The following is a 25,013-nucleotide window of genomic DNA, read 5'->3' as shown; positions in this document are numbered from 1 at the left end:
TTTCTAACTGATTTGAAGGTAGGAAAGATATTCTAGTGGGATGTTTATGGACTGGTCGTGTCTCCTGTTGCACTTTTGCTTCATGAATGGTTAGGACGACTGACTCCGATTAGGGAAAACTACTACCTCTAGGTCAAACATAATGTACACAATGTCTTAACAGTTACACCACAGCGATTAGCTGTAATTTCTACATTTTTGTCTCCATCAAAACCTCTAACTAAATTAAATTTTTGTCGTAAGTTCAAGAAGGTTATATTCGCTTTGTTGTAAAGCTGTGAAAAAATTTTCCGTTTTGGGTGGGTCTGACAATCGATAAAACCTTTTGCTGAACACAAGCTAAATATCATGCTCATATATTGTCTCTTAAAAATATTTCGAGGTTAAAAATTGCAAACAATTGCTTGTATTAGAATTCACCAGACCTAGCAAGTCCTCCCCCCGCTCCTCTTTCCCGTAAATCGAAGAAAACGAAAACTCCTAAATAACACATGAATGGATACTAGTTAATTAGTAATTTTGTATTTTTGGGGTAGTCATAATTTCCTTTACGTAAAACATAAAAGAAGGCCTATATTTGTCTTTAAGTAGCAAGTAAATTATATAAAAATTGGATTTCTGGACTAAATTGACCCATTAAAACAAATGTAAAAAAACAGAGGCAAAAAAGGATGCAATAAAATATGGATAAATATTGTATTGTCCCCTTGCGAATATTGCTTAAAGCAAAAGCAACGCCAGTGTTATGTTGTTAAAATTTCAATCAGTTAAAGTGTGTAAACCCATATAGAAACCTAGATGGTGTAAGCCAACCCCTCCATGTAAGAAGAATATTCAACCAATAAGAATGACAACCTAAGCAGTCAAGGTTTTTTTAAGTTAAAGCGGCTAGTTTTATCGGTCGAACCTTCTTCCTTAATGTTCTTAGTGCTTTTCAAGTAGTTTTCAGTAAAGGTTTTCCCGTTGATATTACCCGGATTAATTAAAAAAAAAACTTTCCAGAAAAGAAATTTTCTAAAGAAAAGTAAAGGCCGTATTAAACTTAAGATCAGAAGAAATGAAACCTACAATAACTCAAGCTTAAAACAATCAGAAATTACTATTAAAGAATAAATGAAACCCAAAACGAACAGAAATTAATTGCACAATCATATTAAAAAACAAACAATAGTTACTAATATAAATGAGTAAATAAATCTTAAAATGAGTTAAACTTAAATTGAATACGCAAATCCAGCTTGAACACAAATCTCTACAAAGAAGAGTTTGGATTTTGTCTCCTTCTTTCACTGTAAAAGTCTAAAACCTACTGCGTCATTGGCTATTATATTACAAATATTTTCTTTTGTACTTATTTTAATATTGAAAATAATCATAAAAATTACAGTAAAATTAAATTTTGAACTGAGGAGTTTTCAGCAATTAATATCATTATATATCAAATATATAGTTTATATTTTATTAGTTCTTTGAAGACTGTTCATAACAAATATAGCTTTACAACAAACAAGAGTTTGGATACTGCCCCTTCCCTAACTGTAAAAGTTTAAAGCCTGCTATGTCGTTGGTGCTTCACTGAAAACAAATTATATTACAAATATTTTCTTTTCCAGTTATTGCAGCATTGAAAATGAAAATACAATTACAGTGAAATAAAATCTTGAACTGATGATCTTTCAACAATTAATAGCATTATATATGAAACGCTCGATTTTATTTGTGCTTTTCAAGACTGTTCAAGACACATATAGTTTTCAGTAAATCGCCAATGACACAATAGGCTTTAGACTTTTGCAGTGAAAGAAGGAGGCAAAATCCAAGCTCTTCTTTGTGGATATTTTTGTTCGTTTCATGCAGTATAACCCATACTCCCTGAAAACGACCCCGGTCTAACAACCAATCCTTAATCCAATTCTCACTTGTGTTTAAATTCTGTTCTCGCTATTATTATACCAAAAAAACGGTAAACTAATTTTGCAGAACTTTGTAGCCACTTAAGTAAGAGAATGATAATTCTAAGTAAGAGAATTGGCTATTTAAGCAAGAGAATGATACTTTTACCGTTAAGGAAACGGGCAGTAGACATACTCTTGTCTGTAGTGAAGACACTTTTCATTAGAAATACTTTACCCCTACTCGCTGAAGATGACCGCGGTCTAACAACCAATCCTTAGTCGAATTCTTCTTATCTTCGAATTCTGTTGTTCCAATTATTATAATAAAAAAAGTTAAAATAATTTTGCAGAACTTACTAGACGCCTAAGTAAGAGAATGACAATTCTAAGTAAGAGAATTGGTTATTTAAGTAAGAGAATGGTAAAACTTTTACCGTTTGGGAAACGGGCAGTAGCCGTACTCTTGTTTGTAGTGAAGACACCATTCATTAGAAGTACACCTCAATTCTTTTGGAAATAATTAGAGAAAAAAACTTTCGGGAAGTTTTTTTAATTAATTGTTATTTGTTTTTGCAAAGAGTTTCCAGACTGTAAAAAACTCCTTGTTTCAAAATAAGACTTTTTTTCAACATCGAACTTTCAACGAAGTATCAAAATTAGTATCAATATCAAAGTAACAATATCAAAGGACCAAAGTATCAAAGTAACAATAAGCAACTTTCACAACTTACAGCCCTTGCACCGTAAATCGAAGTTACCACTTAAATCACTTAATACAAGTATCAAAGTAAATAAAGTATCAAAGTAATAATAATTAAGTTTTTAAAATAATTTAAAAAAATGCCCATCTAAAAATGTGTATCGGATAGTTTAGGGAATTAAGGGCTAGGGATTGGAACTGGTTGCCCTCGGATCTCTTTTGACTCTTAAAAAGTGAACTAGAACTTTCAATTTCCAATCAAATGATCCTTTTCCGATGTTTGTACGAGCATCCCTTCCATAAGAACCATATATGCTCCAGAGCATAACTTACAACGCCTACCCCCGGGCCCTGAAGGGTTTTGTTGACACCTGAGTTTTTCTTATCTGACTTTTGAACTATTTTTAGCAAAATGGCTCTCTCAAAATTGTTATCAGATGGATTTGGGGAAAAAGGGCGTGGAGGGGCTAGTTGCCCCCAGATCTCTTTTGAATCTTAAAAAGTAAAGTAAAACTTTCAACTTCCAATCAAATGAGCCCTCTCTTAAGAAACCCTGCATCCCTTTCATAAGAAACATATATGCCCCCAGGAATAACTTATAACGCCTGCTTCCGGGGCCCTGGGGGTTGTTTCACACCGGAGTTTTGTTATCTGACCTTTGAAATATCTCAAAAACCGGCCACCTCAAAATTAGTATCAGATGGGTTGGGGAAAAGGACGTGGGGGGGGGAGTTGCCCTCCGATCTCTTTTGACTCTTTAAAATTGAACTAGAACTTTTAATTTCCATTCAAATTAGCCCTCTTTGAAGTTTATAAGAGCATCCCTTCCATAAGAACCATATGTGACCCCAGGGCATAACTTACAATGCCTGCCCCAGGCCCTAGGGGGTTTTACCGACACCAGAGTTGTTCTCATCTGACTTTTGAACCATTTGTAAGAAAATAGCTTGCTCAAAAATTTTAGTGGATTTGTTTAGGGAAAAAAGGGAATGAGGGGGGGGGGGAGGCTAGTTGCCATTGGATCTCTTTTGACTCTTAAAAAGTGAATTAAAACTTTCAACTTCCAATCAAATGAGCCCACTCTGAAGTTTATGCAAGCATTCCTTCCATAAGAACAATATATAGCCCCAGGGCATAACTTACGGCGCCTGCCCCTGGGCTCTGGGGGGTTTTGTCGACCTGGAGTTTTTGTTATATGATCTTAGAACCATTAAAAAAAATGCCTCTCTCAAAGTTCTTATCAGATGGGTTTGAGGAAAATAGGCCGTGGAGAAGGGGGGGGGGGGCTAGTTGCCCTCTAATATCTTTTGACTCTTAAAAAGTGATCTTGTAATTTCCAATCAAATGAGCCCTCTATAAAGTTTATAGGAGCTTCGCTTCCATAAGAACCATATATGCCCCCAGACCATAACTTAGAACGTCTGCCCTTGGGCCTTTGGGCTGTATCCACACCGGAATTTTTCTTATCTGACCTTTGAACTATTTTTAACAAAATAGCAATCTCAAAGTTTTTATTGGATGTGTTTGGGGAAAGAGGCGTGGGGGGGGCTAGTTGCACTTGGATCTCTTTTGACTCTTAAAAAGTGAACTCGAAGTTTCAATTTCCAGTCAATTGTGTCCTCTTTGAAGTTTGTACGAACATTCCCTTTCATAACAAGCATATATGCCCCCAGGGCATAACATACAACACCTGCCCCTAGCCCTGGGGGGGTATCGACAACTGAGTTTTTGTTATCTGACCTTTGAACTATTTTTTAACAAAATGGATATCTAAAAATTTTTATCGGATCTATTTTGGAAAAAAGTGACGTGGGGGGGGGCAGTTGCCTTACAATCTCTTTTGACTCTTGAAAAGCGAACTAGAACGTTCAATTACCAATCAAATGAACCCTTTCTGAAGTTTATATGAGCATCTCTTTCGTATGAATCATATACGTCCCCAGGACATAACTTATAACGCCTGCCCCCAGGCCCTGGGGGGTTGTGTCGACACCGGAGTTTTGTTATCTGACCTTTGAACTATTTAAAAAAGGGCAATCTCAAAATTTGTATCGGATGAGTTAGGCGAAAGAGGGTGTAGGGGGGCTAGTTGTCCTTCGATCTCTTTTGACTCTTGAAAATTGAACTAGAACTTTCGATTTCCATTTAAATGAGCACTCTGAACTTTATGCGAGCATCCCTTCCATAAGAACCATATATGCCTCCAGGGCATAATTTACAACGCCTGCCCCAGGCCCTAGGGGGCTGTATCGACACTGGAGTTTTTTTTTATCTGAATTTTGAACTAATTATAACAAAATATCCGTCTCAAAATATTTATCGTATGTGTTTGGGGAAAAAGGGCATGGGAGAGGGGGCTAGTTGCCATCGGATCTCTTTTGACTCTTAAAAGTGAACTAGAACTTTCAACTTTCAATCAAATGAACCCACTCTTAAGTTTATACGAGCATCCCTTTCATATGAACCATTAACGCCCCCAGGATATAACTTACAACGCCTGCCCCCGGGCCCTGGGGGGTTGTGTCGACACCGGAGTTTTTGTTATCTGACCTTTGAAGTAGTTAAAAAAATGTTTATTTCAAAATTTGTATCGGATGGGTTTGGCGAAAAAGGGCGGGGGGGGGGGACTAGTTGCCCTCCGATCTCTTTTGACTCTGGGAAATTGAACTTGAACTCTCAATTTCTATTCAAAAGAGCACTCTGAAGTCTATATGAGCATCCCTTCCATGTGAACCACATATGCCCCCAGGGCATAATTTACAACGCCTGACCCAGGTCCTAGGGGTTTTATTGACATTGGAGTTTTTCTTATCTGACTTTTGAACTATTTATAGCAAAATAGCCATCTCAGATTCTTATCGGATGTGTTTGGGGAAAAGCGCATGGGGGGGGGTAGATGCCATCAGATCTCTTTTGATTCTTAAAAGTGAACTAGAACTTTCAACTTCCAATCAAATGAGCCCTCTCTGAAGTTTACACGAGCATCCCTTACCTAAGAACAATATATGCCCCCAGGTCATAACTTACAACGCCTGCACTTACAGCCATATATGCCCCGAGAGCATAACTTAGAACGTTGCCCCCGGGCCTTGGGGGTTGTGTTGACACCGAAGTTTTTCTTATTAGACCTTTGATTTTTTTAATAAAATGGCTGCCTCACAATTTCATAGGATAGATTTGGGGAGAGAAGGCGTGGGGGGGGGAGCTAGTTGCCTTCCCATCTCTTTTGACTCTTAAAAGTGAATTCGAATTTTCAATTTTCAGTCAAATGAGCCCTCTCTCTGAAGTTTATACAAGCCTTCCTTTCATAAGAACCATATATGCCCCCAGGGCATAACATATAAAACCTGCCCCAGGGCCCTAGGGCTTGTGTCGACACCTGAGTTTTGTTATCTGACCCTCGAACTATTTTTAACAAAACGGTTGTCTCGAAATTTTTATCCGATGCATTAGGGAAAAAAGAGACGTGGTGGGGGTGTGACTAGTTGTCCTCCAATTTCTTTTGACTTAAAAAGGGAACTAGAAATTGCAATTTCCAATCAAATAAGCCCTCTCTGAAGTTTTTATGAGCATCCCTTTCATAAGAACCTTATGGGCCCCAGGGCATAACTTACAATGCCTGCCGCCGGGCCCCTTGGGGAAGGGGGGTTGTGTTAACACTGGAGTTTAGTTTTATGAAGTTATGAAGCTTGTTATATGAGCTTTGTCAAAACTTTTATCGAGTGCATTTGGGAAGAAAGGGCATGGGGGAGGATTATTTGCCCTCCGATCACTTTTGACTCCAAAAAAGGGGACTAGAATGAGCCCCTTTCGAAGTTGGTACGACGACCGCTTCCATATGAAGTGCCTCTCAGAAAAAAAATAAAACATTGGAGCCGTATTTACTGTAGGCAACGCTATAGCGTTGCCTCTGATTGTGAATTTTAATTACGAGGTTGTCAATGTAATTAAAAGTGCTGGAATCTAAGTGGCTATATGTAAGATAACCTTAAACTATTCGATAGTCGATGAAACCGTATTTCGCCGATTTTTATATTAGAAACTATTGTTTTTATTGGTCATTTTTGCAGTGACTTGCCCAGATGACTGGTTTTAAATACAAATGTTTAAGTTTGGTAAATTTTTCATTGTTTCATGCTTGTACCATCGTATTTCAAAGTCTCATTTTGTCATTCCAGAAGATATTGGTGCACTTTCGGACAAATTAATTTGGTAAACTTGTTCTGTGACAGGGTTGGAGATTTGAGAATTAATTAAAATTAAAAAGTGTGAATAGGATTGCCGCTGAGACCAACTCCTTGCAATGTAACAGCTAATGGAAATTTACCGTTAATGGAAAACCGTTCTTGCGATCTGATAGTATATTTTATTATGTAATCTATTCAGTAATAGTAATCAAAAATAGCATCCCACTCTAATAGGTAGGTTAGACACACTCTCACCTGAATTTTCCGCCAAGGTAAGCTCATTATTTCCTCAGTTATTCCAGGCCTTATTGGATCAGCAACGTATAATATAGTAAGATTTCCGTCAACAGTTCCAATGACAGCATATTTTCCGTCTTCTGTAGTATCAATGGCTGTTAATTCTGCAGATAACCTATAATTTGCTATTTGTTCACCATCTTTAACCCTGTAATTGAAAATAAAGAAATGAAAGGCACCTAAATGCAAAAGCCCGGCATGCCTCTAGAGATTACAAGATAGAGACAAGAATGCAGGGGAAAGAAGGTACGGAACAATGTCCCCACAGATCTTCAGATTTTTGCGATTGCTCGTGTGGTTTCAATTTTTTCTTATACATTCTTATAATTTCTAGACTTGTATTTCTATCCTAGATTTTTATAACTTAACCAATTTCATTGGATACTTTGAATTTCATTTAACTAATATTTCATTGAAAAACATGCTGAAGTCAACACTAGGACAAACTTGGTCTTTTTTACTGATAAAACACCTAAAGAAAAATACCACATATTTAAGACATATTCGAACTTTTTTGTTATGTGCACCCCCTAAATTTCCCCTTGAGATTAGCTATCTTGTATATACCGGGAAAAAGAGTCGTTAGTTGTATTTGCTAGCTTGCTGTGTATTTTTTTTTGCTGAAAAAGTAATAAACCCGTTCCTTTATGAAATACGAAATTTGCCATAAATATGTTTGTCGCTGCTTTAAGCTTGGTTTTCTCAAACTTAAAAGTACTCGATAAATTAAGCAAAGATATTCAGAAAGGCTATTTTTCATTTACTGTGAAAGGTTACAAAGGGGAAAACGCTACAACTCAAGTTTTAACTTCAAGCAATGTATTTTAAGGAAAACTGTCGTACCTGAACATTCTCAATGTTTTCTTTCCGCTATGATAATATAGGACATATTTGTCGTCGCGGCTAAACAGTGTTACATTTGTAAAAACACCTTCGGCTGTACGGTGGATCAAATTCCTAATAACATGGCCATGTCTCATCTCAAGTAGGTCAAGACCACCCCTAGAAGGTGCCTGGAGTCCAAAGTGTCCACATTTTGAGATTTTTCCTGACCAGCGATGAATCGTTTTAACATGACGCTTTGACTTGACATCATAAATAGTACCTGGAATATAGAGTGTTATTTTTTCTGGTGAGCGATGGATTATTTTAACATGACGATTGAACCTGGTGTCTAAAGTAGCGCCTGCATTCAAGAGTTTTAAAATGAAATGTGACATTCTGATTGTGAACGTGGCATATCTCAAATAGTAATTCATGTGACCGAAAATAAATCCTGTTTGCCGTATTCTTTATCACAATCATTATTGGGTGCATATTTTGATCAGTAAATAATTGTCATAGTGAAATAGTTGTGATAATTCCCTTGTGTGAGAAAGGATTCGAATTTGACATCTACTGTGGCAACCATTTAGCACACGCAGACTTGGAAAAAAAAATTTGGAAGTAACATCAAAAATCAAAAGGAACCGGAACTGTTCCGTGTATGAGGGAGGGGGGGGCTTCCTAAACACACCACTATGGACACTAAAATTTTATAGTGCTTTAATAGTTCCTATCGCAAATCAACGGTCAAAAGTAGTTCCTAAAGAATTAGAATAAGAATAAGTTTAACTTTAGTGTAAAGATCGAGGGATTGAGGAGGGAGCGTTTCTATTCTTTCTAAGTTTTAACTTCGCTGTTTACTTTAATTGGAAAAATATTATTTCTTTTATTCATTTCATGTTGATTTTTCACATCATATCGAGGGCTACCATCCCCTTTAACCCGATGTGAGAAGGGTCACCACCAGATTTTAACCAACACGGTCACCACCATTAGGTCACCACAGGATAACCAGATGTGAGAAGAGTCACCACCCCCTTTAGCCTGACTCTTGAAATAAAAATTCAATCTTCGCATAGCAATGTTTCGAGAAAAAGAACTGGTTTAATGTGTGCTTTTGGAAATAAAATATAATTGTTGCAAAACAAACAGTCATCTTCGTAATACGAGAGGAGCTTTCATCCACTGAGGCCTTGCACTATATATATATATATATATATATATATATATATATATATATATATATATATATATATATATATATATATATATATATATATATATATATATATATATATATATATATATATATATATATATATATATATATATATATATATATATATATATATATATATATATATATATATATATATGTATATATATATATATATATATATATATAAACAACACATCGGAACGACAATAACTTGGAAAGTTTTTCTAAATTTGTATGTCAAAGAATTGTTTTTTTTATTAATGTACAAAAAGTCGGCACAAGAAATTGCGTTATGCAAAAGCCTAGATGGTGGTTATTAATTTCTTTATTTTGTTTATTAATATTTTTCTTTATGAAAAGCTTAACTCCTTTGACCTTGTGATTTTACGACAGAATTTCGAAAAAATAAGGATTTATCCTCTCAATAATCAAATATAAAATATTCTTGTCAGAACACGAAATAATCATATCAAAGAGTTCGTGGTAAGGAGCGACCCGGCTCAATAGTAACCAAAACTCTAAAAAACGGAATTTTGACGCCAATAGCTACATCAAAAGAATCGCGTTTTAATGCTGATTTAAAATATATAAGTTTCATCAAGTTTAGTCCTACCTATCAGAAGTTACGAGCCTGAGAAAATTTTCACTATTTTAGAAAATAGGGGGAAACACCCCCTAAAAGTCATAGAATCATTAGATTCAGCGTATCAAAGAACCCTACTGTACAAGTTCCAAGCTCCTATCTACAAAAATCTACAAATTTTGACCAGTGTTTGCATATAGTAATGGTTTTTGGGGAGTGTACAGACGTTTTCAGTTTTTTTTTGTTGGGAGGGGGTTTGAGAAGAGTGGGTTATGTGGGGGATACTTTCCATGGAGGAATTTGTCATGGGGGAAGAAGATTTCCATAAAGGGGGCGCAGCATTTTCTAGCATTATTTAAAAAAAAGCAATGAAAAAATAAATATACAGAAGTTTTTTCAACTGAAAGTAAGAAGTAGCATTAAAAATTAAAACGAACAGAAAATATTACGCATGTAAGGGGTTCACCTCCTCCTAGTACCTCACTCTTTACGCTAAAGCATTTTTAGTAATTTCAACTGTTTATTCTACGGCCTTTGTGATTCAGGGGACAAAATTTAAGCTTTTGTGTAAAGAGCGAAGTATTGACGAGTGGGTGAACCCTCTCATATACATAATAAAAACGTACGTAATATAGAAGATTGTTACGTAAGCTAATTCGTAAGTTACATATATCTTTTGCTAATGAAAACGTTCGTAAAAAAATAAAAGTTCTATTTGCCTTTTTTAATTACCCAAAAATTGGAGGGCAACTGGGCCTCCTCCCCCTCCCTTTTCTCAAAATCATTCGATCAAAACTATGGGAAAGCCATTTAGCCAAATAAATAAATATGCAAATTTCGCTTTAATTATTCATCTGTGGAGAGCCGAAATCAAAACATGGATTAACTAAAAAACGTTCAGAAATTAAAAAAAAAAAAGTTTTTTTTAACTGAAAGTAAGGAGCGACATTAAAACTTAAAACGAACTGAAATTACCACGTATATGAAAGGGGTTGTTCCCTCTTCAACGCCCTGCTCTTTACGCTAAAGTTTTTGCTGTTTTAAAAATTAGAGTTGAGAGAAAGAGTCAAACTTTAGCGCAAAGAGCAGGGCGTTGAAGAGGGAACAGCCCCTTTCATATACGGGGTAATTTCTATTCGTTTTTAGTTTTAATGTCGCTCCTTACTTTCAGTTAAAAAAAACTTGTTTTTTTTTAATTTAATTTTTTAGAACCCAGTTCGATTAATTTCACACTAACATGCACCTGAATATATTTTTTATTCCCAAAGATATTTATTTATTTTCTTTATTTCCCTCAAAAAATGAGGAGTACGCTACAATATAATATAAAGAAAAAATAACTGATAACACTTACAATCAAAACCTATCAAATATTGATCCAACACTTAAAAAAAAAAAAAAAAAACACTTGCTAAATAGATTAGCCTATAAATCATGAAGAGCCAGAACTGTTACTAAAAAATGGAAATAAATTGTGGCCTAAAAGGCTAATTTTCGCCCTATCTTCAAATGTTTTATATTTTTTCTTTATACAGACTACAGGATCCTTCACATTAAGCTTTAAAACAATCTCAGTGTTACTAAAAGAAAGGGGGAAACCAAGTAAAAATTTACAAAATTTGAAATAAGAAACTTTAATGGGCGAAAGATCAGAAGGTCTGAAATTTCGGAAGAGGAGGGACGGGAACAATACGTGAGGCAGAGCAACAGCGCTATACATACGACCAAGGACGTCCCGATGGTAAAGACCCCGAAAACGAATTAAAAGACCAAATGCCTTGCGTAGTTTCATCTGAACATGCTGAACCAGGACTGGTTTGAAATCTCTTTTCGAAGCAGCATAAGGTAATCCCAAATAAGTGACTATTGGCAACGACTGAAAAATAACACCGTTGCCGCAATCGAGAGTCGCCCTGACATTATCCTCTAAACAATTTACAACAAAACAAATTTACAAAATAGAAAAAATTTGTTCCATTGGGTAATTAGTTATGTTACAATCAAAACAGAAAATACTCTGCACCTTCTCCCCCCTCTCCTTTTTCTATTGTTGGTTTCATTTGAACCGAGCATAGATTGCACCAAGCAGTCATGATGCCATGATTCTATTGCGTTCTTTGTTATGCTGTGAAGTATCCGTGTTCTGCCGTGAAGTATCAGGGTATTTCCAGATAGTAAGTTAAATTTTTATCAGGTTTCTAATGGATGCCTTAATTTAGTCAATTTTCATTATGGTCCCACTTTAATTGTCAAGGATAAGAGCTAAGTATTTAAACACTTACTGTTGTTTTGCAGAAACATGAAAAATTGAAATCTTGAAGGTGAGTCAACTGAAAAGTATCTACTTTCAAGGGCTTAAAAAAAAAATAAATTATAAAGCGATTTAAAAAAAAAACAATACAACAGGACAAATACAGATTCCTAGCTCTGTTCACTCGAGAATAAAAGCAGTAGACAAGAAAAAGATTGATCCTCTCTTTTTCATGCTCTAAGTACATTATGGCTTCCTAAATTAGTACAATATACTAATTTAGTAACATATTATGCTATAAATTTCGAACAAAAAAGCACCATGAGCTTAGGCAAATACCTCTACATTTATTTTCCTAAATAGAAAAAAATTCTTACCTCTTTCAAGTTCCAAGACTGCAACATGAGAAGGCTTGTTAGGTATTGAGAGAAGTCCCAGAATTTCTTTCCCACCGGGAACTTTTGGCGCGAATTTGTTTAACAGAAGGCCGTTTTCTGCCTGAAAATGTGAAATTCTTACTATTTATGCTATGTATTACAATCCGTTTATATAAATAGACACAAAATCATTTGCTTCAGCGCAAACTAGGCGGTTTATTGCTGTGTTGCGTGTGAGTGTTTAGTCTTCTTTCGCAAAAAAAATGAGTTGGAAAGCGATAAAGATCTACCACAGTTTATGCCTGTTTTTCTCATTCACTTTGCTCTTAGTTCACTCTAAGTCTTCTACATTGATGTTCTTCCGTAAACCTCAAAGAAGGCATAAATTATCCAGACTGACTCTAATAAGAGAAATGTTTAACCGTCTATTTTTTGGCATAATCATACCGTTGGTCTTAGCGATTCCGACTCAAACTTCTAATCATAATTCAGTTCCATTCAATTTTCATTGCAAAAAGGTAAAAATAAGTTTCTTTTTTTTGTAACTAATATCCATAGACAATAAAGTATTCAGTCTCCTTAATGTGTATTTTTTTTCTAAGTATTTCCTTGCAAAGCATTGCTAAGCTCTTAGTTGTGTACTCTTTAGCCGTTCAGAATCTTACTTTCTTACTTATTTTTGACGGGAACTAGATGTTGATCCGCCTCACCCGATATTCATAATTTCAACAGCAGAAGTCTTCCATTAGCCATAGTCAAGTGTAACCGCTTCGACATGATAGAGCCAATCTCTGTCCTTTTGCTGACCGAAGAGATGGAAGCCTCCTAGCGGTTCTTTGTCGATTTTACCATTGATCACCAATCTTTCTTCTGGTCTCCAAGGCAAAATTTCAAATTTTCGAGTGGCTGTACTATAAAAATGGACTTTGAGACGCATAGGTGGTCTTCATGCCTTAGACAATGACCTAGTCAGACAAGCCATCGTCTCTTTACAATTTGCGATTATGCGTACGGCTGTTTACAGCACTGACGGATCTCGTTGTTGGGCACTCGTTCATGGTGTTGGACGTGAAGAACCCGACAAAGGCAATCTTGATCAAAGACATCTAAATTTCTACCATTTCGAGCTTTGACAACCATCGTTATACACCTAAATAGGAAAATGCTTCTGAAAATCACATCGTATACTATATTTTGTAATAAAGCTTATGCATCAACACTTCCGTAGTGATTTAGTGAGTTGAGCGAACCTGGTAGAGGCTAGTCGAATACACCTTTCAATTTCGTGGTCGAACCCTCACCCTCCCGTCTTCGAATTGACAAGATTTCCAAGGTACATAAATTCTCCAACTTGCTGAATGCTGCTGCCACCCACAGATATAGAAGAGGACTTTGATAACTGGCACACATCACTTAGGTCTTTTTTGGATTAATTCTTAATGCGACCATGGCAGAGTAGTAGGCATCTTTATTCAAAACCGTTTGGGCTTTTGGTGGATCATCCTCTGCGAGGGTAATAACATTAGCATAGTCCAGGTCAGTGAGCTGAACATCTTTTTCAATAGTCACAACTTCGTGTGTACTTACAGGTCCCTCCATAATTCAATTCATTACGTAATTGAAAAACATGGGAGATGGATATCGCCTTGCTTTACCTCTCTATCCTTACTGTATTTATCAGATTCTCCTCCTCAAGTTTGTACTTTCAACTGGGTTCTCTCATAGTACGCTTTAAAAAGCTCTACAACGTGCAATGGCATTCCATTCTCTTTTAGGATACGCAAGAGAGCTTTTCTATGACATTGATGATTATAAGAATCAGCAGCAATCCGTATCGATGACACTGCTGACAAAGCAACCAAACTTGGTACAAAAACTCCCGGTTCGAGAATCAGTTAGTTTTTTCCTCATTTTCTCTTCTCGATCCTGATTATCCCTATTCAGGAGAAGAGTGGCAAAAAAATTTGCTACAATATCAACAAAAGCGGTTCCACGGCAATTCTTACACTCTGACTTGTCACCATGTTTGAAGAGAGAAAGAAGGACTGAACTTCAATCATTCGAGAAATTGTTTTCGAAACAAATTTCATCAAACAGCGGTTTGAGTTGAGCTGCAAAAGTCTTATCATCAGCTTTATATAGTTCTGTTGGCAGACCATATTCGCCGGGAGAATTGTAGTTTTTCAGTGACCAAGTGGCTTTTCTTATTTTATCAGTGTCAGGGGCTTCAAGACAAACCTATAAGGGATTCAGGGGACTCCTGGAGGAAGAATTGGGGTCTATGTGGGTGATAGGATGAGCTCAGGAGTTCTTGAAAATGTTTCTCCCATCTCAGTATTCTGGCAGACAGGTCCTTAACGGTCTGTCCATCTTTCAAGCGGATAGTCTCAGAGACCCGTTGCTTTCTCCCAATGGCGTACTTTAGAAATTAGTAGAGATTACAGGTGTTGTCTGTCTTACAAGCAGTCTCCATGTAATTCGCCATTTCTGTCCAGTAGTTTTGCAGTCTATTCTGGATTATTGTTTAATCTCTGCTCTTCGCTTCCTAAGCTCTGTTTTAGAGCAAGATGCTTGACTCTTGTCAACGAACTTGATGCCTTTTTGTCAAATCCAGCATTTCATTTTTGGTTTTGATGTACCAAGGACTTCTCTTGCTCACCCCTGCGTTGCTGCAGCAAAATGATTCCATTTTCTTTCTACATAACCACTGGGAAGCTCCTTGACGTTTTGTTCGTTATTCATGGTGTGGAGATGGCGTTGAAATGTTTGACAATAACAGGCGGAACACAGCTTTGGTTTCTGTGCTTCTTAGACCTGTGACATCTAGTCGGGGGGGGGGGGGGAAACGACCTCTATACCTAGTGGATAACCGAAGGTTAATTCTAGGGATAGTTAGGTTACAATCTGAACAAGGTTATTTTGAAAAAAAAATTAAGGGAATTTCGTAAAAAGGCCTAAAACTCCTAAGAAATGGCGTCAGATAGAAATAGAAAATACACTATTGGAGCCACCATGGCCGCTCGCAGTGGAGGAAAATCACTTTTTTGCATGATTAGCCATTATGCATCCAGTTTTTCTTTATTTACCTCCAGTGCATACTGTGCAACAATAAGTTGTTTGTCAGTCTGTCGACTGACGTCATTATAAGGATTGAGCTGTATGTCGTCATGAAGTTAGTCATCTTATACCAATTCAAAAGCGAATGGATTCAAGCCGAAGTAGCTGAGTTGGTAAAGCGTTATGTTCCAGGTTCTAGGTCCGAGAGGTTCCAGGTTCGAACCTTGGCTTTAGCATTAATACAAAAGAAGAAAACAAACTAAAAAAGGTAAAAACTACAAAAAAACTAAAAAGAAAATACTAAAAAAACTAAAAAAGCTAAAAAACTAAAAAAACTAAAAAAAACAAAAAAAGGCAAAAAACTAAAAACTAAAAAAGAAAAAAAACTAAAAAAGCTAAAAAAAAGGTAAAAATTACAAAAAAACTAAGAAGAAACAAAAACAACTAAAAAATAATAAAAAAACTAAAAACACTAAAAACTGAAAAAGAAAAAAAAGTGAAAAAAAGGAAAAAAAACCTGAAAAATAAATGAGAAAAATAAGCTGCATAATATCATAATCTTAGGTTACACCATAAATGACGTTATCGCAAAACTATATGATGCCGCCTGCTGTTAATGGGGTTTGTTTTTTACTATATCCAGCTAAGAAAATTTTGTGTGATAATTATATGTGCGATATATAATTTTGGTAAGGAGCTTTTTGGTCAAGGTTAATTTCTTGTCAAATTGAGTATCCTTGCAATTGAGTATCGTACATTCCGATCCTTTCCGAGCAACCCCTGTACCCTGCTCTCAGCTGTGGCGTAATCTAATCAATTTGTCTTAGAAAAGAGAGAAACACCTAGGGTTGCAACTTGGTTAAAAAAAAAATAACTAAGCTCTTGAGAAAAAATCCCTAAGTGAGCGAAGTAAATTACTTAATTTATAGTTTGCATACTTTCTTCTTGAAAGTGGTAGAAAGGATGTAGCTTTTGATTATCGAAAGGCAGTTTTCCAAAGGCGACAGCAAGTTCAGAGTTTTTTTTTGGAAAAATTTCTAATAAAGAAAAGTGGATCGCTCTTTAGTGGGTTGAGTGTCCCGTCAACAACAACATCAGTAAACAACATATCAGTAATTTTCCTGATATCGTGGTTGTAGCAGCAGATTGTAGCTGTAGTAAAGAACGAACCACTACCCATAGTAACCAAACATTAAAAAAAAAAAAAATCTAAAATGGGACAAAATTGCCATTTTTGTCTGATTCAGGTATGGTAATTATTATCTAAGTTAGTCTTATAGTTAAAATGTTTCTGTTTTTAGAAAACCGACTTATCGGAATGTCGAAAAATAGCCCGAAACCTTCAAAAAAAAACATCGGATCCAAATAAAGAGGATATTGTTGAAATTGTAATGGTCAAAAACCCGATACAGGAAACTTACAGTCCCCTGGCTTGAACAACACTACAACACTACCAGTTTTTGCAGTTAATAAAACACAATATTTAAACTTTTTTTTTACAGTAAACTCGCTTTTGATTTATTTCAATACCCCCTTAACACTCCCTGAAAATTCTAACTAAATGCCATCGGCCGTTTCTGGGACATTTCAGATACGCCTTCCTCACAACCTAGATGCACGTATAATCTTCAAATAGAATATTCTAACCCTTATCAGCTCCTAAGATAATTGCAGATATACACTGTTGATAACAAGGATACACGTATTTTTTTTTTTTTTTTCATTTTCAAATCATCTTAAGCATTTCGTGAAGGTTCAAGCACCGTCAAGCATACCCTGACATTTTCAACTTTTCAACAAAAATTGTCCTTAGTCGTTCCTGAGGTATTGCTGATGGGCCCTTTTGACAATCAGCATACAAATAACATGTTTTGATTTTTTTCAATATTCCCTAACATTCTCTGAAAGCATTTACAAGTAAATTGTATACTAGCTTCAAGCAGTCGCAGTCACAGTGGTAAGTTGCCACAGTCGAAAGTACTCAATGCTGCAGTCGCAACTAGTTACATTTGCAGCCCCAGTATTAGTAGTAGTGGCCCTGAAAGTCTCAAGTAAAAATAGTATATTTTTATTTAGCACATCATACCCCTCAATATTCCGTGAATTTTCACATCAATACCCATGGTCTTTCCGGACGTAACCATGATCAAACATCCCAGGATGATAAATCCAGCATATTCAAAATGAGCAAATTGAATATTTTACCGTCTTTACCCTGGGGGATGTAGGGGTATTTGATGTCTAATCAAATGAGCTTTCTCCAAAGTTTGTGTGACAGCCCCTTCCAGAAAGACCATATACGCCCCGGGGCAAACCTTACAACCCTTGCTTGCGGCTCTTGGGGGTTGTATCAACCCAGGAGGCAGTGTTATATTGTATTTAGACTATCTTGAACAAAATGCCTATCAAAATATCGATCGGATACATTTGGGGAAATAGAGTGTATGTTGGGAGGGGGGCTAGTTTTTTTCCGATCTAATATATCCTTCTATCTCGTTTCAACCTCAAAGGAATTGTTATTAGATCTTTGGACTATTTTGAGCAAGATGCCTATCTCCAATTTTGATCGGACGCATTTGGAAAAAGAGGGTATGAGGGTCTACTTGCCCTCGAATCACTTTTGACTCTGAAAAACGAACTAGAATTTCCAATTTCCAATCAAATGAGCCTTCTTCAAAGTTTATAGGACCACTTCTTCCAAAAAAAACATTAGATGCCCGTGGGGCATAGCTTACAAGCCTTGCCCCTAGGCTCTGAGGAATTGTTTCAACCCTGGAGGCATTGTTAAATGACCTTCTGAGTATTTTTAACAAAATTACTATTCAAAAATTTCGATCAGATGCATTTTGGGAAAAAAGGGAAGGGAGGGGGGGGGGGTTAATTGCCGTTAGATTAATTTTAACTCTTGAGAAGGGAACTAGAACTTTCAATTTCCAGTCAAATTAGAATCCTCTGTAGTTTATACTGCTAACCATTTTATAAGAATCTTATATGCCCCCGGGGCGCAGCTTACAGCTCTTGCTCCGGGGTCTGGGGGTTATGTCATCCCCGGAGGCACTGTTGTATGACATTTGGACTATTACAAACAAATTGGCTATCTAAATATTTCGATTGAAGGCATTGTGAGAAACTAAGTTGTGGGGTGGGGGGGGGGGCTACTTGTCCTCCAATCATTTTCGACTCTTAAAAAGGAAATATAACTTCCATTTTCTATTCAAATGAGCCTAGTTCAAAGTTTACAAGACCACCCTTTCCGTAAAATCCTTAAATAACCTCGGGGCATAACTTACAACCTTGCCCCAGGGATCTGGGGGTTATGTCAACCCCCGGAAGCATTGTTGTATGATCTTCGGACTATTTGGAACAAAATGGCTATCTCAAAATGTTGGTGTGACACATTCGGAGAAAAGAGGGTGTGGAAGTTTTGTTGCCCTCCGATCATTTTTTGCACTTAAAAAGGGAACTAGAACTTTCAATTCCAAATCAAATGAGACTCCTTCAAAGTTTATACAACTATATATGTCATAAAAACCTGATATGCCCTTGGGGTATAGCTTACAATACTTGCCCCTGGGCTCTGACGAGTTGTGTCGTCCCCGGAGTTTTGTTAGTTGATCTTTGGACTATTACAAACAAAATGGCTATATCAAATTTTGACGGGATATATTTTGGGAAAAGAGTTCCTGGGGGGGGGGGCTAGTTTCCCTCCGGTCACTTTTGAATCATAGAAAGGGCACCTAAACTTCCGATATCCAATCGAATGAGCCCCCTTCCGACGTATGTACAACCACTCCTTCCATATGAAGTGCCTCTGGGAAAAAAAGCATAAAACATTGAAGCCTTATGTCCTTTGTTATAGACAACACTATAGTATTACCTCTGATATTTCTGATTATTTCCCTGTTTACTTTAGATACTTTTTAGATAATATGACTATTATGGGGACACATGTGCCTAATAGCAAGTTCTTTATGTTTAATTAGGTTGAATTAACTCTTCCTAGGTCAAGATTGGCAGAAACTTCCTAGGATAATTTTGTGGTGTATCTTGTTTCATCTCATTTATTTGATACATCTTATGAGCATATTGTTGATATTTGCTCTGCTTCCAAGTGCTGCTCAGCTGTGCAATTACTGCACTACCTTTTACCCTCGTCTCCCGTTAGTCGTTAATTCCAATCGTAAGGCATTCTTTTGAGTAATCTTTCAGTTTCAAAATCCATCGGGAAACCAAAATTCTCCGTAAGCTTGTAACAGTAGGCCCAATTTTTCGATGAACTATCGATCATGTAAGATCTGACAATCAGGGTTTAAAATATTTTTTGCTCTCCATTTGCTCTTTAATAGGCTAGAAAAAGTTTCTTCGAGGGGGAGGGGGCTATGTGATAATTTTTAAGTTTCATATGAGAACTTGTAAGTTGCAGAGGAAAAATCCATCCCTTGTCGGCATCCAACTACAGACCGCTAGTCAAGATGAAAAAAAAAAACAAACAAAAGAAACATCAACTAAAGATTCAGTAGTTTTGCTCATTTGTGCTATTATCAGTTAGCCGTGTATATTATCTTTTCCCTTTGCCAATAAATTCCAACCCTAAGACAGTCTTTAGAAGTCTTGCGGTTTCAAACCCCGTCGGTAAACTGGAAACCAAAAAATATCTTTATAATTAGTTTTTAACTATCATATCTTGACGCTTCAGACAAGAATAAATTTTTTGGTAGGTTTGGGTTCGCTTTATATTTCAGTTTCGACCAATCAACTACACTAGGGCGAAAACTAAGAAACTTGAAGTGAGCGACTGCCTAACTGGATAATTCAGCAATTGCCGAGGTGGAAAACACCTTAAGCATAAAGACTGGCAAATGAAAAGAGAACTTCTGCCAAATCCAAGTCAGCGAATCTGTTTTAGTTAAAGAGCAAAAGCATTTTAAATGGAAAGGTGTGATGGTGGTTGTACCCCAAAGACTTACTTGGTATGCAAAAATCATGTCTTTTCCTTTTTCTGCTCCCAGAAAGATAAGCGTCTGGTTATCCGAACTAATGACAACTGGACGGAAGCTCTTTAAAGTGGATTCTATCTTATACTCGAGGTAACCTTCAGGAATCATTCTGAAAGCAAGAAATGAAAGAAAGAAACAGCTCTGAAAGTATGAAAAAACGAAGTGCATAAATATATATATATATATATATATATATATATATATATATATATATATATATATATATATATATATATATATATATATATATAGTAATTCAAATGCATAGTTGCTTGTTTGTTTGTCTCTGTACACTGTATGCATTGCTACACTTTTCACTCGATCAACAAGAAATTTTAAGAAATTGCTATCTAAACTTTAGTGAATGTTTTAGATATGAAAATTCTTTCGGCCCTCCCCCAAGACCCTGTTGAAGTTTTCACGCTGAGTGAAATTAGAGACACCTTTACGCAAACACTTTTCGAGAATTTTCCGGGAGAAAAACGTCCACGGGAAGGGAGATTTATCTGGAAATTTTTTAAATACTTTAAAGTTTAAAAATAAAATTATTACGAATAAGCGGCGGAATTTTCCGCAGGGAAGGGGGATTTTCCCAGGGGAGAATTTTCTTAGGGGGAATTTTTGCCAGTTTAAATTTTCCACAGGGGAATTTTTTGGGCGGATTTTCCTTGAATGTCCTTTCTTTAAAGATCCTGGCTGTGCATGACATGTATTTAAAGTTTAAGTTTCTTATAAAGATGATTATGTTTTCTTACGTAATTGGCTTACTAACCAGTCATAACTGCCAATTAGACCGGTATATATTATTTATTACGTAGTCACCACTCGTTGCCTTGGCTACCATCCTCCTTACCCTATCTCTTCCCCAGCCGGACGTCTAGAAAGAAAAGTTAGATTGCAGCTGAGAAGCTGCCCTTTTTTATTTTTACTTATATCTGAGGCTGGATTGGCACCCCTCGTAATTTATCACTATGTCTAGTAATATTTTCTTCCTTCGTTCTTTTTTTAAAGTTTAATGGTGTTCGATGATGTAACGCGTAAATTCAATTGAATAAATCACACAGGAAGTTAATTATTAAAAGCAAAAGGACGCTTTACTGGAAACTTCACTGACAGCCAATATAAACCGAAAACTACTCATATTGATTCTGTCTCAGAAACTATAGTTAATTGAAATTTAGTTAATCAAGTTGTACAGAGACTAGGCTAATAAAAACTTATAAGCAGTGATTTGCATCAAGCCGTACTACCCAGCTAAATAGTGTTATTGCGGTAAGCTACCATAATATTGCAGCTAATAAACCGCATTAATAGGGAAGATTTAAGTCAAATGATAAGAGAGTGATCCATATGCATTGTTTTTATGTCGTTTTATTTCACTTGACTAGTAATATCCTTACAAAAGTTCAATTACAGCTTTGGCATTTAGTGGTCAACATATTGTAAATTTGGACTAAAGCCTCTGTACAGTTTGTTAAATTAATTATTAAAAGCAAAAGGGACACTTTACTGAAGACTTCACTGACAGCCAATAGAAACCGAAAACTACACCAGTGACTCTGTCTCAGAAGCCATAGTTAACCGAAACTCGGTTCATCAAGTTTACAGAGACTAGGCTGATAAAACTTGCTACCATAATATTGCAGCTAATAAGCCGCATTATTATGGAAGATTTAAATCACATGATAAGAGAGTGAGCCATATGCATTGTTTTTATGTCGTTTTATTTCACTAGGCTAGTAATATCCTTACAAAAGTTCAATTATAGCTTTGAAATTTAGTGGTCAACATAGTGTAAATTCGGATTAGTTCTGAGTTCTTAATTAAACAATAAATTTCATAAACAAAAAATTACTTCAAGACAGTCTTCCCCATAAGGCTCCATGGCCGGGAAAGAACAAGGGAGAAAAAAAATACCAACACAAAAAATATTAATAAAAAAAAACTGTATTAGACCCTTTGTAAAGTTTTTTTTTTTTTTTTTTTTATTTGCCTAGTTCAGAAAGTTCTCTTTCCTCAAATCGTCAAATGTTTTAATGTAATTTCTACATTTGGCTTTGCACTAAAAATGTTCTTTTACTGATGAATTTTAATCAAGCTGCCAAATTGTTTTGATATAAATAAAAACAAAACCAGGCATGTGTGTAAAATTTTTGCTTAGAGGTGGCATGTATTTACCAGTGAGACACAACTTCGAAAATTGAGCGAATTATACAGAAGATTGGATACGGAACTAAAAATTATAGAAACCACAACATGCAGAGGCCACTTGCCTGAATTTCTCAGATTGCAGTTGCCTGATTAGCTATTAAAGTAATTATTTTATTATTTATAAGCAAGGCATAGAAGAAAGTAAACAATAAGTGATGGTGGGTGATTTAATTTTCGTCATTAAATTCTGAAAAATATTTGTTACTTCAAAAAAATTCTAAACAGAAACAGAAAAAGTGAATATTTTGATTTGACTACCAATAGCCGACACTCACAGATCGAGGGATAAGACAATGGTGCCAGTTCAGCAAAATGTATGGACCGATATATAATTCTCAATCTCTAGCCTAGGGGAGGGGGAGGGGAAAATTTTAATTTTTTTTCAACGACTAACTACGACATTTTTCAATGTAAACACTTACATGAAACACCAATCATAAATATGCATATATTTATGTTTATATATATGCATATATATATATATATATATATATATATATATATATATATATATATATATATATATATATATATATATATATATATATATATATATATGTATATATATATATATATATATATATATATACTGCCTCCCTTGGTAATATGGAGATTTCCACCATTGTTTTCTTTGATTCTGAGAACATCAGCCGCGCCCTGCGGTATCGGGGTATTCAACACCCATTCTTCAAATTGAAGGTGAAAGTCTATCACTACTCGCTAGCTATAAAAGATGCAGAGAGAAATGCAGTTGCGGTAAACGTCGCGGCCCGCAGGTCTAGACATTCCCATACCAGAAAATTTCCCCTGGACCCCCCCCCCGTGGAAAGTTCCCACAGAAAATTCTCACTGGGTAATTATGATGTTTATAAGAAGGAAAACTGAAAGTTCTAATAATCTGTTTAAGTCAGAGGCTCTGCCATAGCATTGCCATAAATGAGCCATAAGGGTTCAATGTATCAATATTTCTTTAGTTATTTCCAGCTGCACTTCATATAGAAGGGCTGGTGGCACAGACTGGGGGGGGGGGTCAATCGACTGCAAATTAAAAGTTCTAGTGCCCTTTTAACAGTAAAAAGTGTTTGGAGGGAACCAATCCATCACCACATTGTTTTCTCCAAAAGCATTCGATCAGAACTTTGAGATACCCATTTTGTTAAAAATAGTCCAGTTGTAACATACCAGGACTCCATGTTTGACAACCCCCCTTTCTACTTCATATGGAAGGGCTGGTCGCACAAACTTGAGGGTCACACTAACATCGACTGCATATTAAAGTTCTAGTGCCCTTTTTAAGAGTAAAAAGTGTTTGAAGGGCAAAATCCCACCACCACACTGTTTTCCCAAAACGATCAGAATTTTGAGATAGCCATTTTGTTCAAAATAGTCCAGTGGTCATATACCGGGCTTCCACATTTGAAAAACCCCCTTTTCCATCCCCTGGGCAAGGGCTGTGATGCAAGTTGACCACTGTTAAGATATAAAGTTTTTATGGAGGTGTGGTCAAATAAACTTTGGAGTGGGCTCATTCAACTGAAAATTGAAAGTTCTAGTGCCCTTTTGAAGACTTAGCTTGCTTTTCAACCAATTGCTACCGAATGAGCTTTTACCGACAATAGTGTTTAAAAAAGTTTCTTATTCCAGTTCAACGGCCATTGTGTTTCAGTTGTCATTTTCAAAGGACTGTGACAAAAAGTCTAACTTTATCACAAGGAGTGAGGTTTTGAGGAGGGGATAGCCCCCCTCATATAATCTCAATAATTTCTGTTTTGTTTTAGTTTTAATTTTACTCATTACTTTCAGTTGAAAAAGTAGTTTTTATAATTTAATTTCTGATTGTTTATCAAATCATCTCCAGGATTAACTAAGATATGAAGTTGGCCACCAGCTTACATGATTCATTGCTGTTAAAATTTAAGTACCAATAATTGTAAATTGGTTGGTAGTTTCCCACTTTATCATTTTTCTGCTTGAGAACTCCAGTATAGGATTGTAGGTAGAATTTTCGCCGAGATTTGATTATTTTGTGGCATTAAAATGTATGTTTTGAAGCACCTGCCCCTCGTCACTCCTTCATACAACTGGTGTCTACTTACGCATCAGTAGTATCCCTTCAATCGGTCCGAAAGGGCCCATATCCCATAAGTCCGAGCGCCCCCATATCCCATTACTCTAATGATACATATAACCCAATCTGTTATTGGAGTTGCTAGTCCCTTGTATCCAGGTAAAAATATCTAGGAGAGTCTTAACGTTTTCTGGGTAAAATATATACATATTTTATCGATGAAAACGTCCATTGAGTATATGTGAAGCCCTACGCATATGCCGTTATCAAAATTTCCGGGCGATTACATATGGTCCTTTGAGATAACATCAGAGTCAACAACATTTTTAGCTTCTAATCAGTCTTC

At 36.1% G+C, this 25,013-nt stretch overlaps 1 protein-coding gene across 3 annotated transcripts in view; it reads right to left on the bottom strand.

The window, feature by feature from the left end:
* The window catches only part of LOC136030337 (NACHT and WD repeat domain-containing protein 2-like), a 195,887-nt gene that overhangs the window by 6,429 nt on the left and 164,445 nt on the right, over window positions 1–25,013 (bottom strand). For all 3 annotated transcript variants that reach the window (XM_065709251.1, XM_065709254.1, XM_065709252.1), the window contains 4 exons: window positions 20,359–20,497; window positions 12,335–12,455; window positions 7,923–8,184; window positions 7,038–7,227 (listed from right to left, as the gene is read on the bottom strand). In XM_065709251.1, the coding sequence (XP_065565323.1) occupies window positions 7,038–7,227; window positions 7,923–8,184; window positions 12,335–12,455; window positions 20,359–20,497 (712 nt within the window). The remainder of the gene's footprint in view (window positions 1–7,037; window positions 7,228–7,922; window positions 8,185–12,334; window positions 12,456–20,358; window positions 20,498–25,013) is intronic.

This window comes from Artemia franciscana, chromosome 8, assembly GCF_032884065.1.
Source record: "Artemia franciscana chromosome 8, ASM3288406v1, whole genome shotgun sequence".
NCBI lineage: Eukaryota > Metazoa > Arthropoda > Branchiopoda > Anostraca > Artemiidae > Artemia > Artemia franciscana.
This window is presented reverse-complemented; position numbering and strand designations above follow the sequence as displayed.